This window comes from Rhinopithecus bieti, unplaced genomic scaffold (assembly GCF_001698545.2).
Source record: "Rhinopithecus bieti isolate Rb0 unplaced genomic scaffold, ASM169854v2 scaffold_33652, whole genome shotgun sequence".
In the NCBI taxonomy this organism is placed as follows: domain Eukaryota; kingdom Metazoa; phylum Chordata; class Mammalia; order Primates; family Cercopithecidae; genus Rhinopithecus; species Rhinopithecus bieti.
In genome coordinates, this window is record NW_016814761.1 from 2,326,101 (window position 1) to 2,353,115 (window position 27,015).

The following is a 27,015-nucleotide window of genomic DNA, read 5'->3' on the forward strand; positions in this document are numbered from 1 at the left end:
GCCACTGCACTCCAGCCTGGGTGACAAAGCGAGACTCCATCTCAAAAAAAAAAAAATTAAAAAAATAAATAAATAAATGCAGGCTATGTGGGAGTCCATTTCTGAAATGTTTTAATCCATAGGTGATTTGCCATCCATAGGGATTACACTAAAGCAAATGACCAAAGATCCTCCAAGAGTCTCCAAGCTTCCAATTCAACCCCGCCAATGAGAACCAGTAAGTTAGGTTCCTACTGACAATCTTCTTTCTGACCTGATGAGAAATGCTTAGACCAGTTTTCTTCTACTTCTTTGAACCCATGATAGAGAGGACTGGTTGCCCGGCGGCTGTTGCTGTCCTGGGATCCACTTGCCCACCCAAAAGGAGGACTTAGCAGGTTATGCTGTACCTTTTAAAACACAAATACTGAAATTAAGAAAGATACACAGTCACCATTCAGCTTTTCACTTAGGCATGATAATAGCTCGGTACACTAAATCTTGGAAGTCTGAATGTGGGTATTCTACATTTAAATACTCTGTTTTGTTGGGCACCATTCAGCTTTTCACTCAGGTATGATAATAGCTTGGTATACCAAAGCCTGGGAAACTCACAAACCAAAATAAAATTTAAAGATTTTGGCCAGGCGTGGTGGCTCAAGCCTGTAATCCCAGCACTTTGGGAGGCCGAGATGGGCGGATCACGAGGTCAGGAGATCGAGACCATCCTGGCTAACACTGTGAAACCCCGTCTCTACTAAAAAATACAAAAAACTAGCCGGGCGAGGTGGCGGGCGCTTGTAGTCCCAGCTACTCGGGAGGCTGAGGCAGGAGAATGGCGGGAACCCGGGAGGCGGAGCTTGCAGTGAGCTGAGATCCGGCCACTGCACTCCAGCCCGGGCCACAGAGCAAGACTCCGTCTCAAAAAAAAAAAAAAAATTTAAAGATTTTTCTGTGACTACTTTTGGAATGCAATTTTTGGTGGAACATAAAGGGACTAGTGCTCAGTGAAACATTTTAAGAAATGCTGAACACAGCTAAGTTTGAACAGACCTCCTATCCTCATTTTGGATCCTTACAACAAAGGAATTTACCAATCCATAAAAGTTACTACTTGACTGTCATTCAACCACTAACAAATACTCATTGAGGGCCGATGCTCAGGGCACTGCATCAGACACAGGCAGAGCAGGGCAATTCGTGGAAGAATGCCTTTGAACACAGCCTACATTCCACTTTTAAAAAATGCATCAAATCAAGTAATCTACACTTATCACTTCAGCTAAACATCAACTACAATGGTGGTTCTCTTGATCAGTGGTTCTCTTAATCCTACCCACCAACCTCCCAACACCTGAAACCTAAAGTGAGCAGGTTATTTAGGTCATTTGGGCTGCAGATCATGGTAACCACTGAGAAGAATTAAATTCTCAATAATGGTGAAGCAAAAAAGAATGTGTTGGTCTGTACCTGCTCAAACAGATACACAGGGGCTTTGGAGTACTGATGAAGCAGATAATCAAAGATGAGAAGGAGGCGAGCCAAGATGAGTGGCACGGAGCGCATCTGAGCATCCATGTTGACGCTCAACTCCTGGATGATTTGGACAAAAAGCGTCAATATGGCCCGCCGGCCTGTCTCAGTGAAGTTGTGGAAAATGAGGAGGAGCAGCTGCAGGTGTTCTACATTCAAATCTTCTGTCTCATTGGGCACCACGCCTTGCAGGGCATTCTGCTTCATTGTAGACAAAAACCTACCAGAGATAAAAGATGACTATGTCTGGTGGGAAAAAGAGCATTCTCCAAGAGTTATAATGTCAAGCATTAGAAGAGTTAAATTTCCTAAACCCAGGCAGTAAGATAACAAATTAAGGAAGAAAAAAAGGCTAAATGGTAAAGAGAAGACAGAAACTAAATTTTGGCTAAAAAAAGTCAGACTTGGCCAGCCAGGCACAATGGCTCAGTCTATAATCCTAACACTTGGGGAGGTCGAGGGGAGGATCGCTTGAGGCAAGCCTTAACACAGGCGTATTAAAGCCCACCCTGTCATTTGTGACCATGAAAAGTACTACAAGCTCCCCCCAAAAATGCTGCTATTGTTTCTTTCTGATTAATAAACTTGGACAGGTAAAACCAATTCAATTACTTTTCCCCATACTTTGATTCTATCATTTAATTCTAGTTTTGAGAGTTTATACTACAGGTTGAAAATCACTGCATGATAATAGTCAAAAATAACTCAACAGACTATAAAGCAATAAAAAATAAAGTATACGATTCAGAGAACTTGTCAGAAGAGCTTTTATGCAAAAAAGGAATGAATATAGCCAAATGTTTCCACTGCCTTTGGCTATTAGGAAAGAGATTTGTGTTTTAATATTAGGAAAGAGATTTGTGTGTTTAACAAGGGTTTCCCTCATTGCACCCCTCTACCCTCTCAGCCTTTTTGCAAGATTCCACCAGGAAAAATATAGTGGGTCTTTGGCATTCAAGGAGGTTTATGATTTCTAAAATCCAGCATTAGAGCTATTTGATCCTAGAATGGGGAAAAGAAAGCAAAGCCTTTTAGGAAAACAAACTGCTTTGAAGACTTCTAACCATGTAAACAAAAATGGCAAATACAGGTCCATCTAAAGCGGATTTAGATGATTAATCTGAGCTTCCCCCAAGGAAAAAAATTCTTTAAAATTTGTCCAAAAAAGACTGCAAGTCCCCCTAAGTGGCTTCATGTTGAAAGCAAAATAACCAAGGACAGAGTTGGCTTCCCTGCTTGTCTTTCAAAAAAAACAGATCAGGATAAAATTGGTTCTGTTCAAGATTGTAGTTCCATCTAATAATTATAACCAAATCCGCCATGTGCTACAGGGAGACTTTATTTCCAGACCAAAGTTGACATACTTGTTTTTTTAATAGCACATCTCCAACTCCATCCCTCTTCTACCCTTTCCCCTCTAAACATTATCATTACAGCAATGTATCAAAGCCACAGATTAACTACAAAGTCAAACAAATAAAAAAGGAAATAACCTTCTCTATAGGCCTTCTCTTGGAGGCATCTTACCTGTCCCAAACTTTAAGGCATTCAGGGACGTCAGGGTCACCTTGAGCACTGGCTTTATGTTGCCAGATGAGCAGGAGGCGTGAAAGCACAGAGAGGCTTTGAGGGTGAATGTACAAGGGCCAAGGGCCCTCAGAAAAAGGAGCCACTCCTAGCTGCTGCAACAGTGTGTTCTGACAAGACAGACATGGAACAGAACATTAGGAAACAGATATAGGATAAAGTCAAAAGGTTACTCATGTTCTCAAATGTTTGTTTGTTTTAGTATTGGACAGAATATTTTAAAGAAAGAAGGACCCAGAAATTCAGATATTGGAATAGTTTGGATAAAGATCATTTAGGTCAACAAATGAGAAAAACATAAATGAAAATTTACTGATCTAACCTCATTAACATTTATAGTTAATGAGTGTCAGATATGGGCTCCTGAAAAAGGAGAAAAGCATTGAGATACCAGAATTGGGATAATTTTGTAAATGGACAAAACATGAAAAGTTGTTGCCTTTGAAAGCAAACTTCTTGAGCAACTATAATAGCTAACAGTTTTTCTTTAATAATCAGTTACATAATACAAATAACACCCAAAAGGGGAAGATCCAATAACTTAAGAGATTCGCAGTATTGGCAGAGAAATTCTGCCTATGAGATCTGACAGCACCCAGAACTCAACAAGGCTGTTCTTTACCTCCAGGTGGAGCATGTCTTTCAAATGAGCTTCATTTTCAGCTCAAGTTAGCTAAGCTGCAAATTTTCTTCTCAAACACACACACACACTGAGCAGGATGCCAATGGAAAACCAGACAAATGCCTGCTTTCTCATTTGGCTTCAGAAGACACAAAGCATGGCTACTGAGGGATGTAGGATAAATTTCTAAGTCTGCCAAATTAAATTATATTTTTATACTACATCCTCAAGGACCCTTCCTTGAAAATGAATGCTATGCAAAATGTCGCTGGCCTCAAGAGCAGTTACCATAGGTTGAGCTAAGCGCAGAGTGTACTTTATTGTCGCACAGGATGTGCCAGGCAGAGATAGCAAGTATTATGTACTCCATGTCACTGATGAGGGAATGTGAAGAACATGACCAAAGCTTTAAGGTCTCTAAGTGGTAAAGCCAGGTTTATCTCTAAAACCATGTTCTTTTTTGTTTTTGAGACAGAGTCTCACTCCATCACTGAGATCACGGGAGTGCAGCTGCGCGATCTCGGCTCACTGCAGCCTCTGCCTCCTGGATTCAAGCAAGTCTTGTGCCTCAGTCTCCTGAGTACTGGGATTACCAGCTACTGGTACATGGTACCATGTGCCACCATGCCTGGCTAATTTTTCTCATTTTTAGTAGAGACAGGGTTTCACAATGTTGGCCAGGCTGGTCTCAAACTTCTGGCCTCAAGCAATCCACCCGCCTCCCAAAGTGCCACCGCACCTGGCCTCTAAAACCATGTTCTTAACCACCATTCTCAACACCATGTTCTCAACACAGTCATAAACAACTTCTTAATTTCCTAAGTTCAATGAAACAATTAAAAAAAAAAACCTACCTGAGCTACGTGAAAATACTAACTGTAGCACAATTCTAATAATGGAAAATCAGGAAAAAAATCTAAATGTTCAAATCAAGGGGCATACCTAGCCATTCATATGGATAAGTAACACATATTCTTTATAATGCTATTTTTTAACGCTTTTTTTTAGCTCTTGTTTTTCATCTTTGTGTCAGTTTTTCAGGCCTCAGAGCCACAGAAATGAGTTAACATTCCACAGGAACCTGGTCTTTCCCTCCCACCCCAATCCTTCCTTCTGAGCTCTAAATAAAGTAACTGACTCTCTAAGAAGTCAAACTGCACCACAGTCCATCTAGCAGCAGAACTCTGGCTGAGTCCTCCCTTCTTCCACTCCTCTTTCATACTGGCATTTCTGAGGGTTCAGCCTCAGCCTTCAGCTCTCTTGCTAGTCTTATTGTTTCTCATTACTTCAAAAATTGCCCCAATTTAATTCCTGAATTTCAGACTCACATTCCCAACTATTTTCTAGACACTGGCACCCCAAAACTTCATCATAGTTCAACTGAAACCTTAGGCTGAGCACAGTGGCTCATACCTACAGTCCTAGCTATATGGGATACTGAGGTGGTAAGATTACTTGGGCCAGGAGTTCGAGCAGCCTGGGCAACATAGCAAGACCCCATCGGGAAGACAGACAGATAGATGGGGCAGGGGTGGGGGGGGAGGGAAGAGAAGGAAGAAGGAGGAAGAAGAAAGGAGGAGGGAGGGGGGAGGAGAGGGAGGGAGGGAGGGAGGGAGGGAGGAGGGAGGGAGGCAGGCAAGAAGGCAGGAGGGATGGAGGGAGGCAGGCAAGAAGGAGGGAGGGAGGGGAGGCAGGACCAACCAGCTGGGGATGGTGGCACACACACATAGTCCCAAAAGGCTGAGGGCAAGAGTACTGCTTGAGCCCAGAGTTCAAGACCAGCCTGGGAGATATAGTAAGATCCCCACCTCTAAAAAAAATAAACAAAATAAAACCCAGTCTCTCTTACCCCTAAACCAACTCTCCTTCCTGACTTTCCTATCTCTATTAATGACAACAGCATCCTTCTAGTTTCATTTGAGTTTTAAACTCAGGTAATATCCAGGACTCCTTCCTTTCCATGCTCTTCACCCCATTCAAATAATGGCCCATGATCTCTGCTAAATGTCCTATGCTGTATCTCCCTCCTTTTTCATGATCCCACACCAATTCAAGTTATCTTTACCTCTTCAGTGTCTATAATAGTACCTGGCACATAGTAGGTGCCCAGTGAATATGTATTGAACAAATGAAACAAGAAACCGCAATAATAATATTAAACAATGATACAATTATAAAGAGAGCTAACATTTAGTAGGTATTAGTACTAGGTACCAAGCACTATTTTTGTTTTACTTTTCTTGTGTGGTAAAGTATCATAAAATTTACCATTTCAACCATTTGTACATGAACAGTTCTGTGGCATTAAGTACATACACATTATTCTGCAGCCCTTACCACCATCCACGTCCAGAACTTTTTCATCTTTCCAAACTGAAACACTGTACGCACTAAACACCAAGTCCCCATTTTCCCATCTCCCTGCCCCAGGCAACCAGCACTCTACTTTCTGTCTCTATGAATTTGACTACCTAAGTACCTCTGAAGTGGAACCATACAGCATTGTACTTATGCTTCTGTGACTGACTTATTCAGTATCATGTCTTTATGGTTCATCCATGCCGTAGCATGGGTCACACTTTCCTTCCTTCTGAAGGCTGTACAACTTTCATTGCAGGGATGGATGTTTTGTTTATCCATTCAAACGTCAATGGACACCTGGGTTGCTTCCACCTTCTGGCTACTGTGAACAATACTGCTATGAACATGGGTGGATAAACACCTGTTCAAGCCCCTGCTTTCATTTCTTCTGGGGTATATAAGTAGAACTGCTGGATCATATGGTAATTCTATTTTTTTTTTTTTGGCAGATGGGGATCTTGCTATGTTGCCCAGGCTAAAGTACAGAGGCTATTCACAGGCGCAATCATAGCATACTACAGCCTCAAACTCCCAGGTTCCAGTGATCTCTTGCCTCAGCCTCCTGAGTAGCTGGGACTACCGGCACGTGCCACCATATAGTAATTCTATATGTAATTTTTTACAGAACTGACATACTATTTTCCACAGATACTGTACCATTTTACATTCCCACCAGCAATGCAACAAGAATTCCACTTTCTCTACATCCTCACCAACACTTACTTTCCATTTAATAATAGCCACCCTAATGGGTGTAAGTGAAGTGGTATCTCATTGTGGTTTTGAGTCACAAACATAATGGAATATCACACATTAGTCCAAACAAGAACTATAGAAATATATAACAATATAGATGAATCTTGGCATTACAGTCCTATATCATACTACATGAAAAAAAGAGAGAGCCTGAAAACATTACATAGAGCATGATGTCATTTGCTATAAAACTACAAGCAAATATTAAAACTTTTTTTAAATTTAAGGAATACAGATTATATATGTACATACACATACATACACATATATGACTAAGGACATAAGGAACTTGAGATGTAGGATTCAAGACATCAGCTATTTCAGTGGGGAGAGAGAACCATAAGATTGGAAGTTCACAATCAATGTCCTAGATTTTGTTTTGGTGGTGGGTTTGCAAGTACAAGTGTATACGACAGTATCTATCTCCTATAATTTGATTGATTCTTTTAAAACACACATTTTGTCTTTCTTCAATTACGAGGGGTGTTGAATACTCTTCCTATGTTTATTGACCACTTATACTTATTTTCATATAAATTGCCTCCTTGTGTATTTGTCCGCTTTTCTGCTAGCATAATCATCAGGAGTTTCTGTTTTTGTGGGTTTTCCTTTTCTTTAAGCTTACTGACTTAAGAAAAAGGACATTTTGTTTTTTTCTGGAAATGATCCTAAATATAAGGCACAGGGACGTATTAGAATCACCTCTCAACGCTCTTTCCAGGGAGGGGATTTAATGACAAACTGCTCCTTAACAATTGGAGCTACAAGCCGGGTGCAGTGGCTCATGCCTGTAATCCCAACACTTTGGGAGGCTGAGGTGGGTGGATCATCTGAGGTCAGGAGTTTGAGACCAGCCTGGCCAACATGGTGAAAACCCATCTCTACTAAAAATATAAACATTAGCCAGGCATGGTGGCACACACCTGTAATCCCAGCTACTCTGGAGGCTGAGGCAGGAGAATCGCTTGAACCTGGGAGGTGGAGGTTGCAGTGAGCCAAGATCGTGTCACTGCACTCCAGCCTGGGCAACAGAGCAAGACTCCATTTCAAACAAACAAACAAACAAACAAACAATTGGAGCTGCAGCCTATGGAAGCTGGTGTCATGAGCCTTATTTAGATAGTCACAGCACACACAAACCTGCAGGTTAGGTGACTGAAGGTCAGAGGTCACCAGCGAGTGGTTGAAGTGATAGAGAGCTGCAGCAAACTCTTCATCTGATGAACCTTGAAGATAAGTAGAAAAGTCAATTATTTAAGCAGCTATTGAATGCACCACACCTCCCTGCCAACAGCCAAACTCCATGAGAAAAAAAATCCACCAGGCACATATCTTGTCTACTGACCCTTGAGTCCATCTTTGTCTACCTCCTTGATGATACTGGCTAGGGTGGCCATATGGTGTTCTGAAAGAGATACACTCAGATAGTTTCGGATAAAATTGTTCCGAGAGTTCAACATGGAAGAGGTGATGAAGTTCAAAATGTTGGAAGCCAGACCTAAGAACTGAAAGGAACACAAAAAATAAGTTCTTATCAGGGTCATAAGCCCAGCGTTCCTATAAACTCTGATTACAAATCGAAAATAAAATATGCTCAGAGGTCTCATGCAATAAACACAATGAATGAAAGAATCAGATTTTAAATCACTTACAGTGGGCCTAAGTTTCATTATGAGAGTCTCTCTTTCCCATGTAATTCTACCTACACAAAATGGTATTCCAGTTTAATTATAACAGATGTTACAGAACAGTGTATGAAAACAGGATTTCCACATAGACTGACCCATTTCTCTTGTTCTCCTAAGGTCCTTTGTCCAGCTCCAATTCATTACTGATATATTCAATCCTGAAGCCTATATTAATGATTATTATACATATATAGAATTCCTAGCTCTTCTCTACTAAAATTAAATTGAATTATTATATAAATGTTTTATGTCCACATCCTTGACTAGACTGTAAGCTATAAATATGAAGGCAAGAATTGTATCTGACTCATATCATCAGAATGGGGACTGACACTTACTAGATAATCAATACTAGTTGAACCAACAGTTCAACCATAGCAAGCACTTATGATGTATCCGACTTATGCTAAGCACTTTACAAACAGTCTCTCTTTAAGATGTCACAACACCTTTAGATGCTGGTATAATCACTCTCATATGATAGGAGACAAAACTAAGGCTGGAAAAACTTCAGATTCTTGCCCAAAGTCACAAAGCCAGTAAGTGATAGAAGTAGGTTTCAAACCTACTTCTGATTAATTCTAAAGGCCAGCAGAGAAACAGTAACAGTCACACAAGATATTTAATGACACATAATCAAGACATATAAGTCCTAAGCAAAAATATCTTTAAACATTACATTATCCAGCCACAAAATGTTTGAGTTCAAATGATCTGCTTCTCATACCCCTAGTTCCCCATGTCCACTTCCCCTAAACCTTACAAACCTACTCTTACCAACTCAGGATCTTTGCGACTCGCCAAAATGTTGCCCTTCTCACCAGGGGCCTGCTTACTGGGGCTTTTAACCCGAGGAGAGCTTTCCAGTGGAGGAGGTGGGGGAGGGGGCGGAGGTGCTGCTTTCTCTTTACTGGGAGAAATAGTCTCCTCAAACCATTGCCCCAAAATAGGCTCACTGTCATCGTCTGAATAGAGAAAGAGAAAGTAATGAAAATAATTTTTTTTTAATGTTTTTAGTGCAACTGCTTCCTGAAAGTGCTTAAGTCAAAAGGAACACAAGGACATCCCGACTGTGATGGTGGTTACAAGGTTGCATTTTTTTTTTTTATCAAAACTCATCTAAATGCATACATAAAATAAGAGCATCTTATTGCATGTAAATTACACCCCAATAAAACTTTTTTTTTTTTTTTTTTTTTTTTTTTTTGAGAGGGAGTCTCACTCTGTCACCCAGGCTGGAGTGCAGTGGCGCAATCTTGGCTCACTGCAACCTCCACCTCCTGAGTTCAAACAATTCTCCTGCCTCAGCCTCCAGAGTAGCTGGGACTACAGGCACGTGCCACCATGCCCAGCTAATTTTTGTATTTTTAGTAGAGACGGGGTTTCACCATATGGGCCAGGCTGCTCTCGAACTCCTGGCCTTGTAATCCACCTGCCTCAGCCTCCCAAAGTGCTGGGATTACCGGTGTGAGCCACCACGCCCAGCTGATTTATTTTTTCTTTAAGGAGCCCAACAAAGAAAGAGAGACAACTTCACATTATTTAACTGGTAACAAGCCAAACATTTTCAAGAGCAAATTTATACCTGCCTTATCAACCATAAATCAAAGGATGGTAAGAATCACGTCTTCCTCCGTATTTCACATTGTTCCCACAAACTTGATTATGAAAGAATCTGAGGTACTTACCTTATTCACTCTCTCATCAAACTAAGGCAGGAGGGCATGCCAGTGTGTTCACTACAACAGGATTAGGTTTCTCTACTCAAGCTTCCCTAAACTATGACTGTGACAACATCCAAACCGAACACCTCACATGTGACCTTCTGAGTTTCACTGAGAAAGCTTAGAGCAGAGGTCACAAAATGAGACAACACAGGAAGAAATATGGAATAACTGAGATGTTTTCTGATTTTGGAGGGAAAGGAATGAAAAGTAACCCAGGCTTGGCTGAAAGTTGTGTCCATCATTCATTCATCAACAGCTCAACTTGATCTTAAATAACATGTCATCTTTGAGTGCACATAAAACCAAGGTCCAGGCTAAGCAGGTGAAAACAAAATGGAAACTTTTGTTTGTTCAGGAAACTACAGGAATCTGCTGAGAACACTCCTTTTGCACTCTACAGCTTATCTCTGGGAGAGAGAAAAGAGCAGCCCCTACCTTGGCTGCTGTCCTCCTCCGTGCTACTGAAATCATCCTCATAGTAAGTATTGGAGTCGGTGGAGGCGCTGGCATCACTGCTCATGGAGCCCTTCCTCTGCCGCTGCAGGACACATGCCTAGGATAATGACAATTACACAACCAGAGCCATCCTATTTAATCTCATTCACCACATGAAAACTTTCTCCATATCTCTTTATTTTTTCCTAAATCCAAGAAGTATGCCTCTTAATAGCTCCCTTAAGGACTTTCATCACTTTATCCTACAAAAACATTACCAACCAGAGACGTGGACAAGAATTGAAAAAAAGGAGTGTTTCCATAATGTCCTCTATGCTTCTGCTTCAGTAGGCCAATCATCACAAATCACCAAGTAGCTATGTGTATCACAAAACTGATCATCAACAACTGATTCAAATGTTTGGATAGATTCAACCCGTTAAGAATTTCTCACTTCTTCAACACCATTACCACAACTTTGGGTCTATAAAGGTCATGGTGTATAGTCAGTCTTACTCATTTCAAGACGGTTTCATAGATATATATATCTATAAAACAAATATATTTATATATGTTATATATTTTATATATAGTATAAAACATATAATATGTATCATATATAAATTATGAGACATTCTTCTAAATTATCAATGGCTTGACTCCCACCCACCTTTCTGTAGGAAGTTGAAAGTAACGTCAAGAGCAGGTTCATCAGTGGGACAGAGTCAATCAGCCGTTGAATCCTCTGTATGGAAGTGCTCTGGGCCATAATGCTCAAGGCTGCAGGGGGGCCATCTGTCTCCCAACCCTGAAGGCAATGATATCAAAGGGCAATTAATGATACTACTCAGCCAGAAAAAACAACTTGAGTTGGTGGATCAAGCTAGTTTGGCCAGAAGTGGATCCCGCAATCAATATGCTGGTTACCATGGGGATAACCTCCTTACCTTGTGAAGCGCCTCCACTTGTAGGTCTTGAAAGAGTGACGTTAGCAGTTTGATGGCATGGTTTGCCAATATTACTGAGAGTACCCCAAATCCCTGATGCCTACACAAAGAAAAAGGAAAACACAATCCTTAAAATAATTAACAATAAATTACTGAAAACTTCTGAAAGAGTGCCATTTTGGGGTCTCAGACCCCTTTCAGACTCTGTGGACCTTTCTTCAGAAAAAAAAAATTGTACATACATACATCTGCATATAATTTCTGAAGTTCACAATCTCCTTGAACCCCATCCACAGATGGCCTAAGGATCTGCAGGTTAAGAATTCCTGGACTAGGCTGGGCACGGTGGCTCACACCTTAAATCCCAACACTTTTGAGAGGCCGAGATGAGAGAATCACTTGTGCCTAGGAATTTGAGACCAGCCTGGGCAACCTAGAGAGGGAGACCCTATCTCTACAAAAAAATTAAATAGCTACCTGGGCATGGTGGCATGTACCTATGGTCCCAGCGATTTGGGAGGCTGAGGTGCGCCACTGCATTCCAGCCTGGGTGACAGAACAAGACCTTGTCTTAAAACAAAAAATAAAAATAAATGAGGCCCGGGCGCCGGTGGCTCATGCCTGTAATCCAGCACTTGGGAAGGCCAAAACGGGCGGAATCACGAGGTCAGAGACCGAGACCAATCCTGGGCTAACACGGTGAACCCCGTCTCTAACTAAAAAAATACAAAAAAACCTAGCGGCGAGGGTGGCGGGTTGCCTGTGTCCCAGCTACTCAGGAGGGCTAAGGCAAGGAAGATGGCGTAAACTCGGGAGACGGAGCTTGCAAGTGAGCTGAGACCGGCCACTGCACTCCAAGCCGCTGGGCAACACAGCGAGACCCGTCCAAAATAAAAATATAATATATATATTATAAATATATATAATAAAGTAAATAAAATAATAAATAATAAAATCCTCCTGGAATAGAAGAAACTCCCAAATCGAAAATTTTTTGGAATTTAAACAATCAGTTCAAAGCTAATGGCATACGCAAAGATGCTGACTTTTAAATGTAGATTGAACTTTCAAAGAGTCATTGTTTTGAAAAGAAAAAGGTTAGAATTACCAACTTCTATAAAATATCTGGAAACAAATCTAAGAGAATAAAAGAGAGGACGGGAGCAGCGATTCACGCCTATAATCCCAGCACTTGGGGAGGCCAAAGTGGGAGGACCGCTTGAGCCCAGAAGTTCAAGACCAACCTGGGCAACATGGCAAGACCCCGTCTCTACAAAATATGAGAAACTTAGCCAGACATGATGGTGCACACCTGTGGTGCCAGCTACCCAATAGGCTGGGGCAGAAGGATCACTTGAGCCCAGGAGGTGGAGGCTGCAGTGAACTGTGTTCATACTACTGCACTCCAACCTGGGCGATACAGTGAGGCTCTGTTTCAAAAAAAAAAAGAAAAAGAAAAAGAAAATAAAATTAATTACATTTGAGTCAAGTATTTCCCTCCTATCCAAAATGTCCACATAACAAAAGGTCAATATATCTGATCTACAAGTTCATATAAATCAAAAAGTGAAAAGAACAAACACAGGCCAGATGCGGGGGCTCACATCTTTATCCCAGCACTTTGGGAGGCTGAGGCAGGAGGATTGCTTGGGGCCAAGAGTGCGAAACCAGCCTGGTCAACGCAGCAAGATCCCATCTCTACAAAAAATTTTAAAAATTAGCTGGGCATGGTGGTGCACACCTGTAGTCCTAGCTACTCTGGAGGCTGAGATGGGAGGATCACCAGAGCCCAGGAGTTCAAGGTTACAGTGAACTATAATCCTACCATTGCTCTATAGCTTGGGAGACAAGGTGAGACTCCATCTTTGTAAAAATAATAATAAAAAAATTAAAAAGAAAATGACAAATACCAAAAAGAAAACCAAGGCAAAGGACATAAGGCAGTTTACAAAACAAATACAAATAACTGGCCAGGCGCGGTGGCTCACGCCTGTAATCTCAGCACTTTGGGAGGCCGAGGCAGGCGGATTACGAGGTCAGGAGATCGAGACCATCCTGGCTAACACAGTGAAACCCCGTCTCTACCAAAAATACAAAAAATTAGCCGGGCGTGGTGGTGTGCGCCTGTGGTCCCACCTACTCAGGAGGCTGAGGCAGGAGAAAGGCGTGAAACCCAGGAGGCAGAGCTCGCAGTGAGCTGAGATCGCACCACTGCACTCCAGCCTGGGCGACAGAGCGACACTCCATCTCAAAAAAAAAAAAAAAAAAGAAATACAAATGACCAATAAATACGTGAAATGAAATACAATCACACTAGTAATCAAAGAAATACAAATACATGAAATATCATAGCATTTTCTCCTCTAAGATAAGCAAACATGAAGACAAACCATACCCAGTGTCAAAGAGAGCATGGGGAAATGGGCACATAGGCACACAGCTGGTGTCAATGCAAATTAGTGTTACTTTTCTAAAGAGTAGTTTGAGAAAACATTTCCAGTGTTTAAATGTGTGAGCCCTTTGTCCTAACAATGGCACTTTTGGGAATTCATCCCAAGAGGACAATTAAATTCCCAAAAGTTTATATTTCAGGAAGTTATCAAAGCAAAATTTATCAAAACAAGACATTTGGAACAATCTAAATAAGTGCTTAGCAATAGGGGAATTAGGTAACTATGGTATATTTACATAGTGGAATACTGCTGGCCATTAAAAACTTAGACATTTTAATAGTGTCACTGAAAAGATGTTGCACTATTTCATATACTGTGATCCCATTTTGTAAACTTACATAGTTTTATAAGTGCACAGAAAATGTCTAAAAGAATGTTTACCAATTTGAGTGGTAGAATTTGGGATCATTTTTACCTTTCCTATTTATGCCCATCTTTATGGCTTGTCACTTATACAACATACATGCATTCTTTTAAAATATAAAGAAACAACAGCCATTTTAAAAGCCTGACTGCGGCCAGGAGGGGTGGCTCACACCTGTAATCCCAGCACTTTGGGAGGCCAAGGCGGATGGATCATGAGGTCAGGAGATCTAGATCATCCTGGTTAACATGGTGAAACCCCGTCTCTACTAGAAACACAAAAAATTAGCTGGGCGTGGTGGCGGGCACCTGTAGTCCCAGCTACTCAGGAGGCTGAGGCAGGAGAATGGCATGAACTCGGGAGGTAGAGCTTGCAGTGAGCAGAGATGGTGCCACTGCACTCCAGCCTGGGCAACAGAGCAAGACCCCATCTCAAAAAAAAAAAAAGAAAGAAAGAAAGAAAAAAAGCGTGACTGCTACTTCTAAGGATATACTTCTTGGCATTCTTTCCTTTCCCTTTACAACGCCAAGAATGAAAATGGCCACTCATAAAATCACAAACTACCGTTTGCTTTGAAACACTCTCACCTCCTTACTTTGCCTAGTATCTATCACCTTACCATGTCAATACTGGTTTCAGATTTCAGCTTAATTCCTTGAGGAAGCCTGCTCTGATGTCCCTAGCCAGGTCAAATGCCCCTGTTCTAATACTCTCTAGATACAATCTGACATGGCCAGCCAGACTGGCTCATGCCTGTAATCCCAGTACTTTGGTATGCTGAGGTGGGCAGATCACTTGAGGCCAGGAGTTCAATACCAGCCTAGCCAACATGGCAAGACCCCATCTCTATTAAAAATACAAAAACAAAAAAAAATCAGCTGGGCTGGTGGTGCACACCTGTAATCCTAGCTACTTGGTGGCTGAGGCACAAGAATTGCTTGAACCTGGGAGACAGAGGTTGCAATGAGTTGAGATTGCACCACTACACTCCAGCCTAGGCAACAGAGCGAGACTCTGCCTCAAAACAAAAAAAAAAGAAAGAAAAAGATATATTTGTATGGATATATACTTCATGTCTCTTGAGAATATGTCCATTTTTATGTTCATCACAGCACCCAGAACTAACATAGAGCCTGGGACAGAGAAGATGCTCAGAGGGTAATTTGTTAATGCAGTCCAGGTTGTGACCTCTTCCTGAAACGCCGGACTCACATATCCAACTGCCCACTCAACAACATCTGACATAGAGGTCTGACAGTCATCTTACACTCCGCATGGCCAAGATTACGTTTTTATTTCTTCCCCTTCCTCCCACTCAACCCACTCCTAAACAAGTGTTTCTGGTATCAGTAAATTATACAACCCAGTGGCCTCAAGCCAAAAAATCGTGATGTCATCTTTTTCACATCCAACATGCAAGCCATCAGTAAATCCTGACAGCTGTACCTTCCAAATATATTCCAATTTGACCTCTTTTCTCTGCCTTTGCCACACCACCCTATTCAAGTCACTTTCATATCTCACCTGGAATGATGCATTTGATGTTAACTATTCTCCCTGCTTCTTATCTTATGCCCTGCAGTCTATTCTCAGATCACTAATAAATCAGGTTGCATCTCTCCCTTGTTTAATCTCTCTAACTGTTACTGAGTGCACTTGGCCCTAGATGATCTGGCCACTGGCTACCTGTCTGACTAATTTTCTACCACTCTTCCACCTTGGTTTCTCCATTTTAGCCACACAGACCTAGCTGATCCTCAGCAATGTCAATCATACTTCCATCTCAAACCTGAACAATTCTACCCCAAATACTTATATAGCTCTGTTACCTGACATATGGTCTCTACACCACATCTTTGGAGCCCTTTCTGGATCATCCTAACTAAAATAATAGCCCTGGGCTGGGCACAGTGGCCCACACCTGTAATCCCAGCACTCTAGGAGCCTGAGGTGGGCAAACCACTTGAGGTCAAGAGTTCAAAACCCTGCCTGGCCAACATGGTGAAACCCCATCTCTACTAAAAATACAAAAATTAGCTGGGTGTGGTGGCGTACACCTGTAATCCCAGCTACTTGGGAGGCACAATAATTGCTTGAACCCCTGAATTGGAGGTTACAGTGAGCCACAATCGCGCCACTACACTCCAGCCTGGGCAACAGAGGGAGACTCTGTCTCAAAAAAATAAAATAAAATAAACCCCTATGACTCTCCGGCCCCTCGCTCTGACATCTTTTTCTTCACAACATTTATATATGATTATCTATAATCTACTCATTAGTAGATTTGTTTACTGTTTCTCCAACTATAAAATAAACTCCATAAAGGCAAGGGCATCACTTTGTTTAGTGCTATATCCTCAATGCCTAGAATAGGGCCTAGCATATGATAGGGATTGAATGAAAAAATAAAATCCAGAAACACCTGGGCTTAGAAAACGAAACCTGAACAGCACATTGGTCTTATCTCTTCTTTCAGAGTTCGTTAAAATAATCGCAAATATTACAGGAAGCAAACCAGCAGGCCCTAACAATATTCTCATCTTATGGGTTATACATGCAAGAACTCAACTCCAAGTCAAACAAGCCTGCTTTACAAGACAGAAACATGTTTTTCTGATTTGAACTTCATAAAATTCCTGAAATACACATTGCACAGATATTTTTCCCCTCTGATAGATGAGGAAATTGGATCAAAGAGAATGAGTGACTTATCTAAAAATCACCAAGCTATGTTGTGGAGATAACAGATCATGATCATTATCTTAGTTGTTAAATTCAAACCAGGTAGGAAGACAAATTTTCCTATTGATATGAAGTCATACTAGCTCCCTGTCAATATAAAATGTTAGGTAAATAAAACAAAATATAAGTTACGATCAAGTAGACACATACCCTTTTCCAGGCCCCAGTTTAGGAGAGCCCACTCCCTCTTTAGTACGAGAAAGGATGTCTCTGACTCGGAGGGCGGCCAGCGGGTCCTTCTCTTTCCCCTTATCAGCCAGTGCAGTAGGACTGAGGTTCAATATGAGGAAAAGGCTGTTTAACAAGCACCAAGCACCCAGCAATTGGAAATTCTGATAGTGCTGTTGTAAAAGGCACAAAATAAAAAACATAATCATAGAGATATTCACATCTCACAGAGGACAAGATAGTAAGTATGCAGCAGAGACAGATAAGCTTCTTACCTCACCACCAGCTCGGCGAGAACTGCTGATTGCTTGTCCAATCATGTCATAGATTTCGAGCTGTACAATATCAAATAGATACAAAAATCTAAACAAGCTGACAGATTTCATTATAAATGCTAAATCCTACCCAAATCAGTTTAACTTGAAGAGTTCAATATCCTCTTTTCAATGATACATTCCATCGCACTTTCCTTGACCTTCACATGGAGCTGACTCCCTCTTTTCATGTGGATCATATGTCACCATCTCAGAAGCCATCCCTACTCCCAATCAAAAGCAGCATGCAGAGCTCCACATCAGATCACTTTTTTTTTTTTTTAAAGATGGAGTTTCATTCTTGTTGCCCAGGCTGGAGTGCAATGGTGTGATCTCAGCTCCCTGCAAACTCCACCTCCCAGGCTCAAGCGATTCTCCTGCCTCAGCCTCCAGAGTAGCTGGGATTACAGGCATGCGCCACCACACCTGGCTAATTTTTGTATTTTCAGTAGAGATGGGGTTTCACCATGCTGGCCAGGCTGGTTTTGAACTCCTAACCTCAGGTGATCCACCCACCTCCCAAAGTGCTGGGATTACAGGTGTGAGCCACTGCGCCCGGCCCAGATCACTCTTAATCACAATGTATTGTTTCAGTGCACTTAATTACTATCCCATATTTTCCTGTTTACCGCATTCCCCTAAAAGTACACGGGCACACAGTAAGCCCTCAAACGTATTTGCTGAATTAATGGCTAATCTTTCAAGTGTGTTCTACAGAGATAGGGAAACAGCAATATACCAAATCAACCAATATACCAAATCAACAAGCTGGATGCCTACCTCTTAGACCTACTAGTACCCAGGGAAAGTAGTGTGGAGAATACTTTAAGTTCTTTGTTCTATCATGGAAGAAAGTGGAACTGGCCATACTCCCTCATTTGAACAATCAAGCTTCCCTTATCCCCAGATCTTTGGCTTACACATTTCTGGACAATTGTAGCTGCGTCACTTTCATAGTCATCTTCTTTGGAGCTCGTGGACCCTGTCCGCACTTGCTGGGCACTACCCACATGCAGGATGGCCATGCAGGTTGCCACACTCACACCTGAAAAAGAAGATGCACAGGTCTCAGCCATGGAGTGCACCCAAGAATCCACCAAAGCTGAAACACAAAAGCACAATCCACCCACAAGCAATTCCATGATTCGATTACTTAAAATAAATGCCATTAAGAGCAAGACTAAATAGGTTTACCATACAATTCAGTAACCAGACTGCTAGGTATTTATCCGAATAAGCTAAAAACTTACACACACACACACACACACACACACACACACACACACACACACGAATGTCCTTCAGTAGGAGAATAGATAAACTGTGATATATCCATACAATGGAATATTAATTCAGCAATAAAAAGAAATGGGCTATTAAGCCATGAGAAGACATGGAGGAACCTATATGCATGCTGTTAAGAGAAAGAAGCCAATCAGAAAATCCGGCTTATTGTATAGTTCCAACTACATGACATTCTAGAGAAGGTAAAACTAGAGAGAAAGTGGAGATCAGTGGTGTTACCAGGGGTTGAGGGATGGGGTAAGGAATGAATAGGTGGAGCAAAGGGGATTTTTAGGGCAGTGAAACTACTTTGTACAATATGGTAATCATGGATACATGACATTATACATTTGTCAAAACCCATAGACCTGTACAACACAAAAATGAAACCCCAATGTAAACTATGGACTTTAGTTAATAATAATATATCAATATTGGTTCATCAATGACAATCTTAACATACTAATTAAAAGTATTAATGATAAGAGAAACTAGCTATAAGGGAGAGGGAGTACATGGGAACTCTATAAACCTAAAATTGCTTTAAAAATAAAATCTAAGCCAGGTGAGGTGGCACAAGCCTCTAATTCCAGTTACTTGGGAGGTTGATGTGGGAGGATCATTTTCACCAAGAGGTTTGAGGCTACAGTGAGTTATAATTGGTACACTGCACTCCCACCTGGCTGAAACACTAATATTATGTCTCTAAAAAAAAAAAGGAAATAAAATAAATAATTAAGGCCGGGCATGATGGTTCACACCTGTAATCCTAGCACTTTCAGAGGCCCAGGCAGGTGGATCACCTGAGGTCAGGAGTCCGAGACCAGCCTCACCAACATGGCGAAACCCCATCTCTACTAAAAATACAAAAATTAGCCAGGCGGAGTGGCAGGCGCCTATAATCCCAGCTCCCAGCTACTCGGGAGGCTGAAGCAGGAGAATCACTTGAACCCGGGGGTCGGAGGTTGCAGTGAGCCGAGACTGAGCCACTGCATTCCAGCCTAGGCAAAAGAACGAAACACCATCTCAAAAAAAATTACAATAATTAATTAATTAACTAAATTTAAAATCTAAAGCCAGGCACAGTGGACTCAAGAGGCTGAGGTGAGAAGATCACTTGAGCCTAACAGTTCAAATCTAGCCTGGACAACAGAGCAAGACCATATTTCTGAAATAAATAAATAATAAAATCTAATAATTTCAAAAAATTAAAAATTAAAATAAATTTTAAGATTATGAAAAAAAAATCCTATACCTGGAATTTCTCAAAGACATCATAGCCAAATCCCTTTCCTTAAATCAAATCCCAAGTGATCAAATTTTAACAAACCAGATTTGGGATCTTTAATCCGACTGTGAATTTTTAAAGAATCTCTAGTCCTTACTGACTTGAATCACTTACTGACTGAGTACATTGAGATCCGTGTGAGGGTAATGAAATTCCCCGGAAATCAAAATAAATAAACCCCAAATTTAAAAATGGAAAATCAACAGTAGAGCACGAGGAAGCTCAATACTGGAAACTAGTTACGAGAGAACATGTTCTCACATGTATCCTTAACTTTCTACTCTTAATGCTGCTGCCCTAGCTGAGGCCCTAAATGTGTACTGCCTGAATGACTGCCAATTCCTCCTGAGTAGTTTCCCTGCCTCCAATATTTCCCCACACCAAAATACCTTGTACACTACTGCCTGAATGTTCTTCCTAAAATACAGCTCAGATCCTCTCACAGTTCAGAAGCTTTAACGGTCTCTACTATCTACAGGATATGGTCCAAATGACTTAGTCTGCATTTCTAATTGAGTCTTACTTTCTGTCCAATTATACAACACCCACGAATAGCCATAAAACCTACAGACTTACTTATACACACAAACGCGCACACACACACACACACACAACTTACGCAGTATATTCCCCCAAACTCTTGGATACTTTTTGTCTGCTTCTGCCTCTGCCTAGAAATAGCCAAGCCGAGATCCTACCTGACTTAAGATTCAACATCAAAACTCCTTCATGATTACTGCCTTTCTCAACTGAAAGCGAGCTCTCCCTCCTCTAAGCTTCCAAAGTACTTTCTCATCTCTTACTCAGTTTCTTTACTTATAAGTTATTTACTAACATCCTCTAAAAGACAGTAAGGTCCCTGAGGGCACAGATGCCTTTATCTTTATATTCTTATTCACACATAGATGTTCAAATTAAAACTGTTCAGAGAATGTAGTGAGATCAACCTCAGCAATTTCGTGGTGTTCCCAAGGTCAGGTTTCCAAGACTATCTGCTCAAATCTTCACTTGCAAAACCAAGTAAACTTCTAAAATCGCTATAACTTCCAAGACATACCAGAGATAGGATATGTCTTGGAACTTTATGCCAAAGATCAGTGATCTGGGCTAAAAAGTCCTTTTAACAACAACTTAAAAGAAAGTAAACACCAGCTGTCAGGCCCTGCTTCAAAGGCAGTAAGATCAACAGGAAGAAAGGGGATTTTACGAAAGCTTAAAGAATATCATTCTTTGCATTTATCAGTATAAACAGATACCACCTGTTCCATGAAGCCTTCTTCAAACCTGATCCCACTTTGAGCAAGACTCAACCCCTTTCTTCTCTGTGTACCCAAAATATTCTATACTTCTATCATTGCCTTTAATACTGTTTTATATTATACTGTTTAGCCTTATGTGTTCTCTGCTGCTCAGATGTAGCCTCCTTGAGGGCAGAGACTACACGTAGTTCATCTCAATATCCCAACAGTCTTTGGCACTTTGCTTTTTATATAGTAAATATTTAACATCTGCACATACTATAAAATAAAATATGCGTATAACGCAATGGCAGCAGTGAACCAACAGGACCATTTACAAAGATTCCTATTGAGTCCTCATTTCACCTTGATGGGACGTTAGATGATCCTTGAGGGAATGGAGCAAGGGGGATGAGTAGAGTATTCAGAAGGATTTTCATGGTTTCCTGAAAGTATATCTGTACTTGACTGAGAAAATGAGACCAGATATAATAAATTCTCACCTGCATACAGACAACTTAGGCTGAGGACTGTCACATCTTGTAGACGAGAAGGATTGAGAGGTTCCAACACAGGTAGAGAAAGGGTATCCAATGCCATAGTTACATCAATCACCAATGAATGAAAGCTGGAACACGACAGAGATCGACAAGTGTCTCTTAGAATCATTCACTTCTATAATGTGACAGTTAAAGCAATTACCAGCATGGGCCTGGCACAGTGACTCACACCTAAAATCCCAACACTTTAGGAGGCCAAGGTGGGAGGATTGCTTGAGCCCAGGAGTTCAAGACCAGCCTGGACAACATGGCAAAACCCTGACTCTACAAAAAATACAAAAATTTGCCAGGCATGGTGGTGTGTGCCTGTAGTCCCAGCTACTCAGGAGGTGGGAGAACTGCTTGAGCCCAGCAGACAGAGGTTACAGGGAGCCGAGATTGCACCCCTGCACTCCAGCCTGGGTGATGGAACAAGACCCTGTCCCACAAACAAAACAAAACAAAACGAAAAAAGTAAAGCATGTGCACCGGGAAGCACCTTACCCATTACGAACAGCAGTGGCATCTGCTACTGTTGCAGGCATTATGAAGAAGGAATTAGCTAACACTGCATCTTGGAACCGATTGATATAGCGTAGGAAATATGGCAGGTTCAAACACACACGCAGTAGCTTCTCCGAGCCACCTAAATGAATGAAAACCACAACCTTACGAACAGGCCTTTGTCTGATGCTTGATTCTTATGCACATGACAGAAGCACACTTAAGGAATTTTTAATAGCCCAGAAATCAGCTTTCTGATAACAGTTGAGTCTTACCAAGCTCCTGAAGACTAGCCACGTTCTGAGCTATGAACACATTCTTGGTTTTGATAGCTGAGGCTTGATCTGTAGATGACTGCTCATCACTTTCTCCTTCCACCTGAAAAGGAACATAAGGCCTGTCAAGATACTATTATCTCTTCACCAAACCTACTGTCAAAAGTGAGCAGTGGCTGCATGGATACTCTCCAGACTCCCCAGTTAATGAAGGGAAAATTCCTTACTAATGCTGGAGAAAATACAGGTTACATTTCCAGGAGGAGGAAAAAAACACACAGTTTTAAAAAATATATATGTTCTATAACCAAAATGGAGTGATGCCTTTATATAGAAAACTGTACATATACCTTACATTTGTTAATTTGCATTGAGAGAAGCCTAGAATAGTTGTCAAAACAGTAGTAACTGTGGACAGAAGAAGGAGTTGGGGTGAATTTTACTTGCTTTATTTTGTATTCCTCAATTTCTTTTGTCCCACAGACATGTATATCATTTATATCACAAACATAAAATACATCACTTTTTCTCCCTAGTGTTATCACCTTAACAAATCCCACAAAGAAGAAGACATTTGACTAAAGAAACTTACCAGAGTCTGTGTACTAATAGGTTGTGATGCTACAGTTCTAGGGTTAAAAACTGAGGTCAACTGGTTCAAAAAATTCATCTGTACCTCCTTTTGCCTCAACTCAGGGCTTACTGGTGAGGCCAGCTCTTTCTGATCTTCCACTGTAAGATACAAAAGCAAAAAAAGGGCTGAGGAAAGTGCCACTAGAAGGCAAAGGTGCCATGGAAAAGGTGCCATGAGGGTGGTCATGTGATCAGATCTGTCAAAGGAACACCCACCATCTGAAAGTGTCTTCACTGTTTGGGGCAGCTTGGCGGATTTCATCATTGCTGTAAATGTGATAATTTCAGTTCTATCTAGTCGGCTACAGCCAGTGCACAGGCCCTTGATTAGAAGAATCAAGTGTTTCTGAAAAGAAAACAAATGCAGTGGGGGGAGCGGGGAAGGATAGCATTAGAAGATATACCTAATGTAAATGACGAGTTAATGGGTGCAGCACACCAACATGGCACATGTATACATATGTAACAAACCTGCACGTTGTGCACATGTACCGTAGAACTTAAAGTATAATTTAAAAAAAAAGAAAGAAAGAAAACAAATGCAAATAGATCTTTCAGAAAATTCTACTCTTTTGGGAATTCTAACTGGCACAGGGTTAAATTTAGGTTCATATAAACACTAAAGCAAAGACTGCAAGCTGATGTCCTTAGACTGTACGTAGCTTGCAGATGTCTTATTGTTCTCACAATATTTTTTTAAAATTTGAAGTGAATAAAAAGATTCACATGCAAATCCAAACTGCTCACTCTCAAATAATTCACAGTATAGCAACATTGCACCTCCATTCCTACATGGTAGTAATAAGCCAGAGCCAAATAGTGGTTGGCCCCTTTAGTTGGGGCCTGCAATCTTCTCAATTAGCACACTTTACTCATTTTCTGTTACCTACGTGGCCAGCCTGGGCAAAATGGCAAAACCCTGACTCCACAAAAAATACAAAAATGTGTAATCCTTGAGAAGACTCTGTAGCCCCATGTACCAGAGGCCGGCAAAATACAGCTCCAATTCAACCACTGCCTGTTTTTGTAAACAAAGTTTACTGGAACACAGCCATGTTCATCATTTACATATTAATCTATGGCTGTTTTCACACTAAAAAGGCAAAGTTAACTAGCTACAACAGATAACATACAGCCTGCAAATGATTTTCCATCTGGCCTATTACAGAAAAAGTTCACTGACCTCTGCTCTATGCCACTAGTCAGTTATAATACTGCTTCGGAATAGGGCAAGAAATGGGCCCATCACTCTCACCTGGGACACAGCACAAGCCTCATCTGGATTCTCCAGACGCAGGAGAGAAAACTCAATTAGAACTTTACAGGCTGCTGCCACTGACTGAAGTTGGTTCCGGGGAACTGAGAAAGTAATAAACATTACTTAATTTCAGACTGCTCAGCCTTGGTCAATAAATCAAGCAAAGTAAGTATTGAGCTCTATGTCCAACATTTCCAATATCATAACAATTATTCAGAGCCAAAAACCCAAGGGGTGAACAAAGGTATTTTAACATCAATAACTATCAGATCAATTTATCTCATATTTACTAGAAATCAGGATAACTGTAATAGGAAATACTTATATCACACCAGTGCAAAGCACTTCAAATGTACTAACTCATCTAATTCTTAAACCAATTCTATGAGGCAGATATTCATATTATCCCTGTCCATTTTTAACAGCTGAGCTAACTAAATGACTAGACAAAAGTCACACAGCTAGATTTAAATTCAGGCAGTCAGCCTCTAGAGTTCACGCTCTTAACCACTAAATCAGGAGTGTGCAACCTTTTGGCTTCCCTGCGCTACACCGGAAGAATTGTCTTGGGCCACACAAAAAATATACTAACAGTAACAATAGCTGATGAGCTTTTTAAAAAAAAAAAAAAAATCTCATAATGTTTTAGGAAAGTTTATGAATTTGTGTTGGACCAAATTCAGAGCCATCCCGTGGCCCTAAGGCCGTGAGTTGGACAAGCTTGCACTAGACGATACTACTACTCCTTCCCAAGGATTCCAAAATGACGTCCTGGTCAGGCGTAGTGGCTCACACCTATAATCCCAGCACTTCGGGAGGCTGAGGCAGGTGGATCACTTCAGCCCAGCAGTTCGAGACCAGGTTGGGCCGGCATGGTGAAACCCCATCTCTACCAAAAATACAAAAATTAGTCTCATAACTCAATCTCAAAATAAATAAATAAATGGATAAAATGTTTAAGTATAACTTAAAAAAATAAAATGACTTCCTTACACAAAGTTTCTCCAAGCTAAAACTGATTCTTCTGCCAGTAGCCAGAGCCTGTAATAAACAGTATCTGACACTGAAGGATTACTCAGTAACTGGAAGAATTGTCTTGGGCCACACAAAAAATACACTAATTCTTCAGTGTCCTTTTGGTTTACTTGCTTAGCAAACTACTCAAATAAACAAATATGGTGACTCCTGCCTGTAACACCAGCACTTTGGGAGGCCAAGCCAGGAGGATTGCTTGAGCCCAGGACTTCCAGACCAGCCTGGGCAACATAGAGAGACCCTGTCTCTACAAAAAAAATAAAATATTAATTGCACGTATTGGCTTGTGCCTGTAGTCCCAGCTAGGACTGGGGAGGCTAAGGCAGGAGAATCACTAGAGCCCAGGAGTTCAAGGCTGCAGTGAGCTATGATCACACCACTGCACTCCAGCCTGGGTGACAGAACAAGACCCTGTCTCTAAAAAAAGCAAAATTAAAATAATTAGAATTCTTCAGAACTATTTGAGTCAAGATTTTAGAAAAGTGTAAAAATTCAGAAATTTAAAATAGGACTTAGCCATTTTGGGGGTAGAAAAATGAAGAAAATAGAGAACTGAAGTTGATATCCCTTCATATACCAGAGAACACAAGGGAGAATCCACATCCTCACCAAAACCAAATAGGGAATAGAGCCTTGAGTGGCTGCTAGCTCCAGAGGTCAGTATCCACCACCCTCTTCCCCAGGAAATTAACACACCAGTAATTACATGAGAAAACAAAAAAATCCTTTGGATTAAGAAGGGAAAGGAGGTTGACTTAATACTTATAAAGCAGGTGTCCAAGCCAAGTAGTTTTAAAATTCCACTTGGTTAGCCTAGGTAAGGGAACTTCTGGAGCCTCATCCTAGCTGACAGTTGTCTCCACTCTTGGGTGAGCAGCTTAGGGGTGCTAAAACCTAGACTTCATTAACAACTTGTTCAGATACACTAACAAGAGGATAAACAATTCCCCTATTCACAAGCCCTCAGAAGGCAGGGACAAGAGTGGAATACTTACTGAGACTGCAAACTGTTGTAATATAGTGTGTGGAAAGTGCAACAAAAGATGAGTAGAATGGCTCATATTGCTTCTCATGGTGCAGGATTTCTGATTCACTGCAAAAATAATAATAATTCAGCCAGCATCTACTTAGCGCTTACTATGTGCCAGATACCCCTTTATGGATATTACATTATTTAATCCTCACTACCTGGTAGATAGTATCATCAACCTATTCCCATTCAGGATTGGGAAAGACGGGGCGGGCGGATCACCTGAGGTGAGGAGTTCAAGACTAACTTGGCCAG

At 41.1% G+C, this 27,015-nt stretch overlaps 1 protein-coding gene across 4 annotated transcripts in view; it reads right to left on the bottom strand.

Annotated features, from left to right (window-relative positions):
- The window catches only part of UBR4 (ubiquitin protein ligase E3 component n-recognin 4), a 146,427-nt gene that overhangs the window by 110,786 nt on the left and 8,626 nt on the right, over window positions 1–27,015 (bottom strand). For all 4 annotated transcript variants that reach the window (XM_017851965.1, XM_017851966.1, XM_017851967.1 and 1 more), the window contains exons 2-20: window positions 26,726–26,823; window positions 24,693–24,796; window positions 23,654–23,783; window positions 23,397–23,536; window positions 22,805–22,907; window positions 22,530–22,671; window positions 21,990–22,114; window positions 18,597–18,721; window positions 17,638–17,697; window positions 17,345–17,535; window positions 11,636–11,735; window positions 11,359–11,496; window positions 10,689–10,806; window positions 9,304–9,491; window positions 8,184–8,343; window positions 7,979–8,064; window positions 3,040–3,209; window positions 1,450–1,732; window positions 254–389 (exon numbers count right to left, since the gene is read on the bottom strand). In XM_017851965.1, coding sequence (XP_017707454.1) covers window positions 254–389; window positions 1,450–1,732; window positions 3,040–3,209; window positions 7,979–8,064; window positions 8,184–8,343; window positions 9,304–9,491; window positions 10,689–10,806; window positions 11,359–11,496; window positions 11,636–11,735; window positions 17,345–17,535; window positions 17,638–17,697; window positions 18,597–18,721; window positions 21,990–22,114; window positions 22,530–22,671; window positions 22,805–22,907; window positions 23,397–23,536; window positions 23,654–23,783; window positions 24,693–24,796; window positions 26,726–26,823 — 2,597 coding nt within the window. The remainder of the gene's footprint in view (window positions 1–253; window positions 390–1,449; window positions 1,733–3,039; window positions 3,210–7,978; window positions 8,065–8,183; window positions 8,344–9,303; window positions 9,492–10,688; window positions 10,807–11,358; window positions 11,497–11,635; window positions 11,736–17,344; window positions 17,536–17,637; window positions 17,698–18,596; window positions 18,722–21,989; window positions 22,115–22,529; window positions 22,672–22,804; window positions 22,908–23,396; window positions 23,537–23,653; window positions 23,784–24,692; window positions 24,797–26,725; window positions 26,824–27,015) is intronic.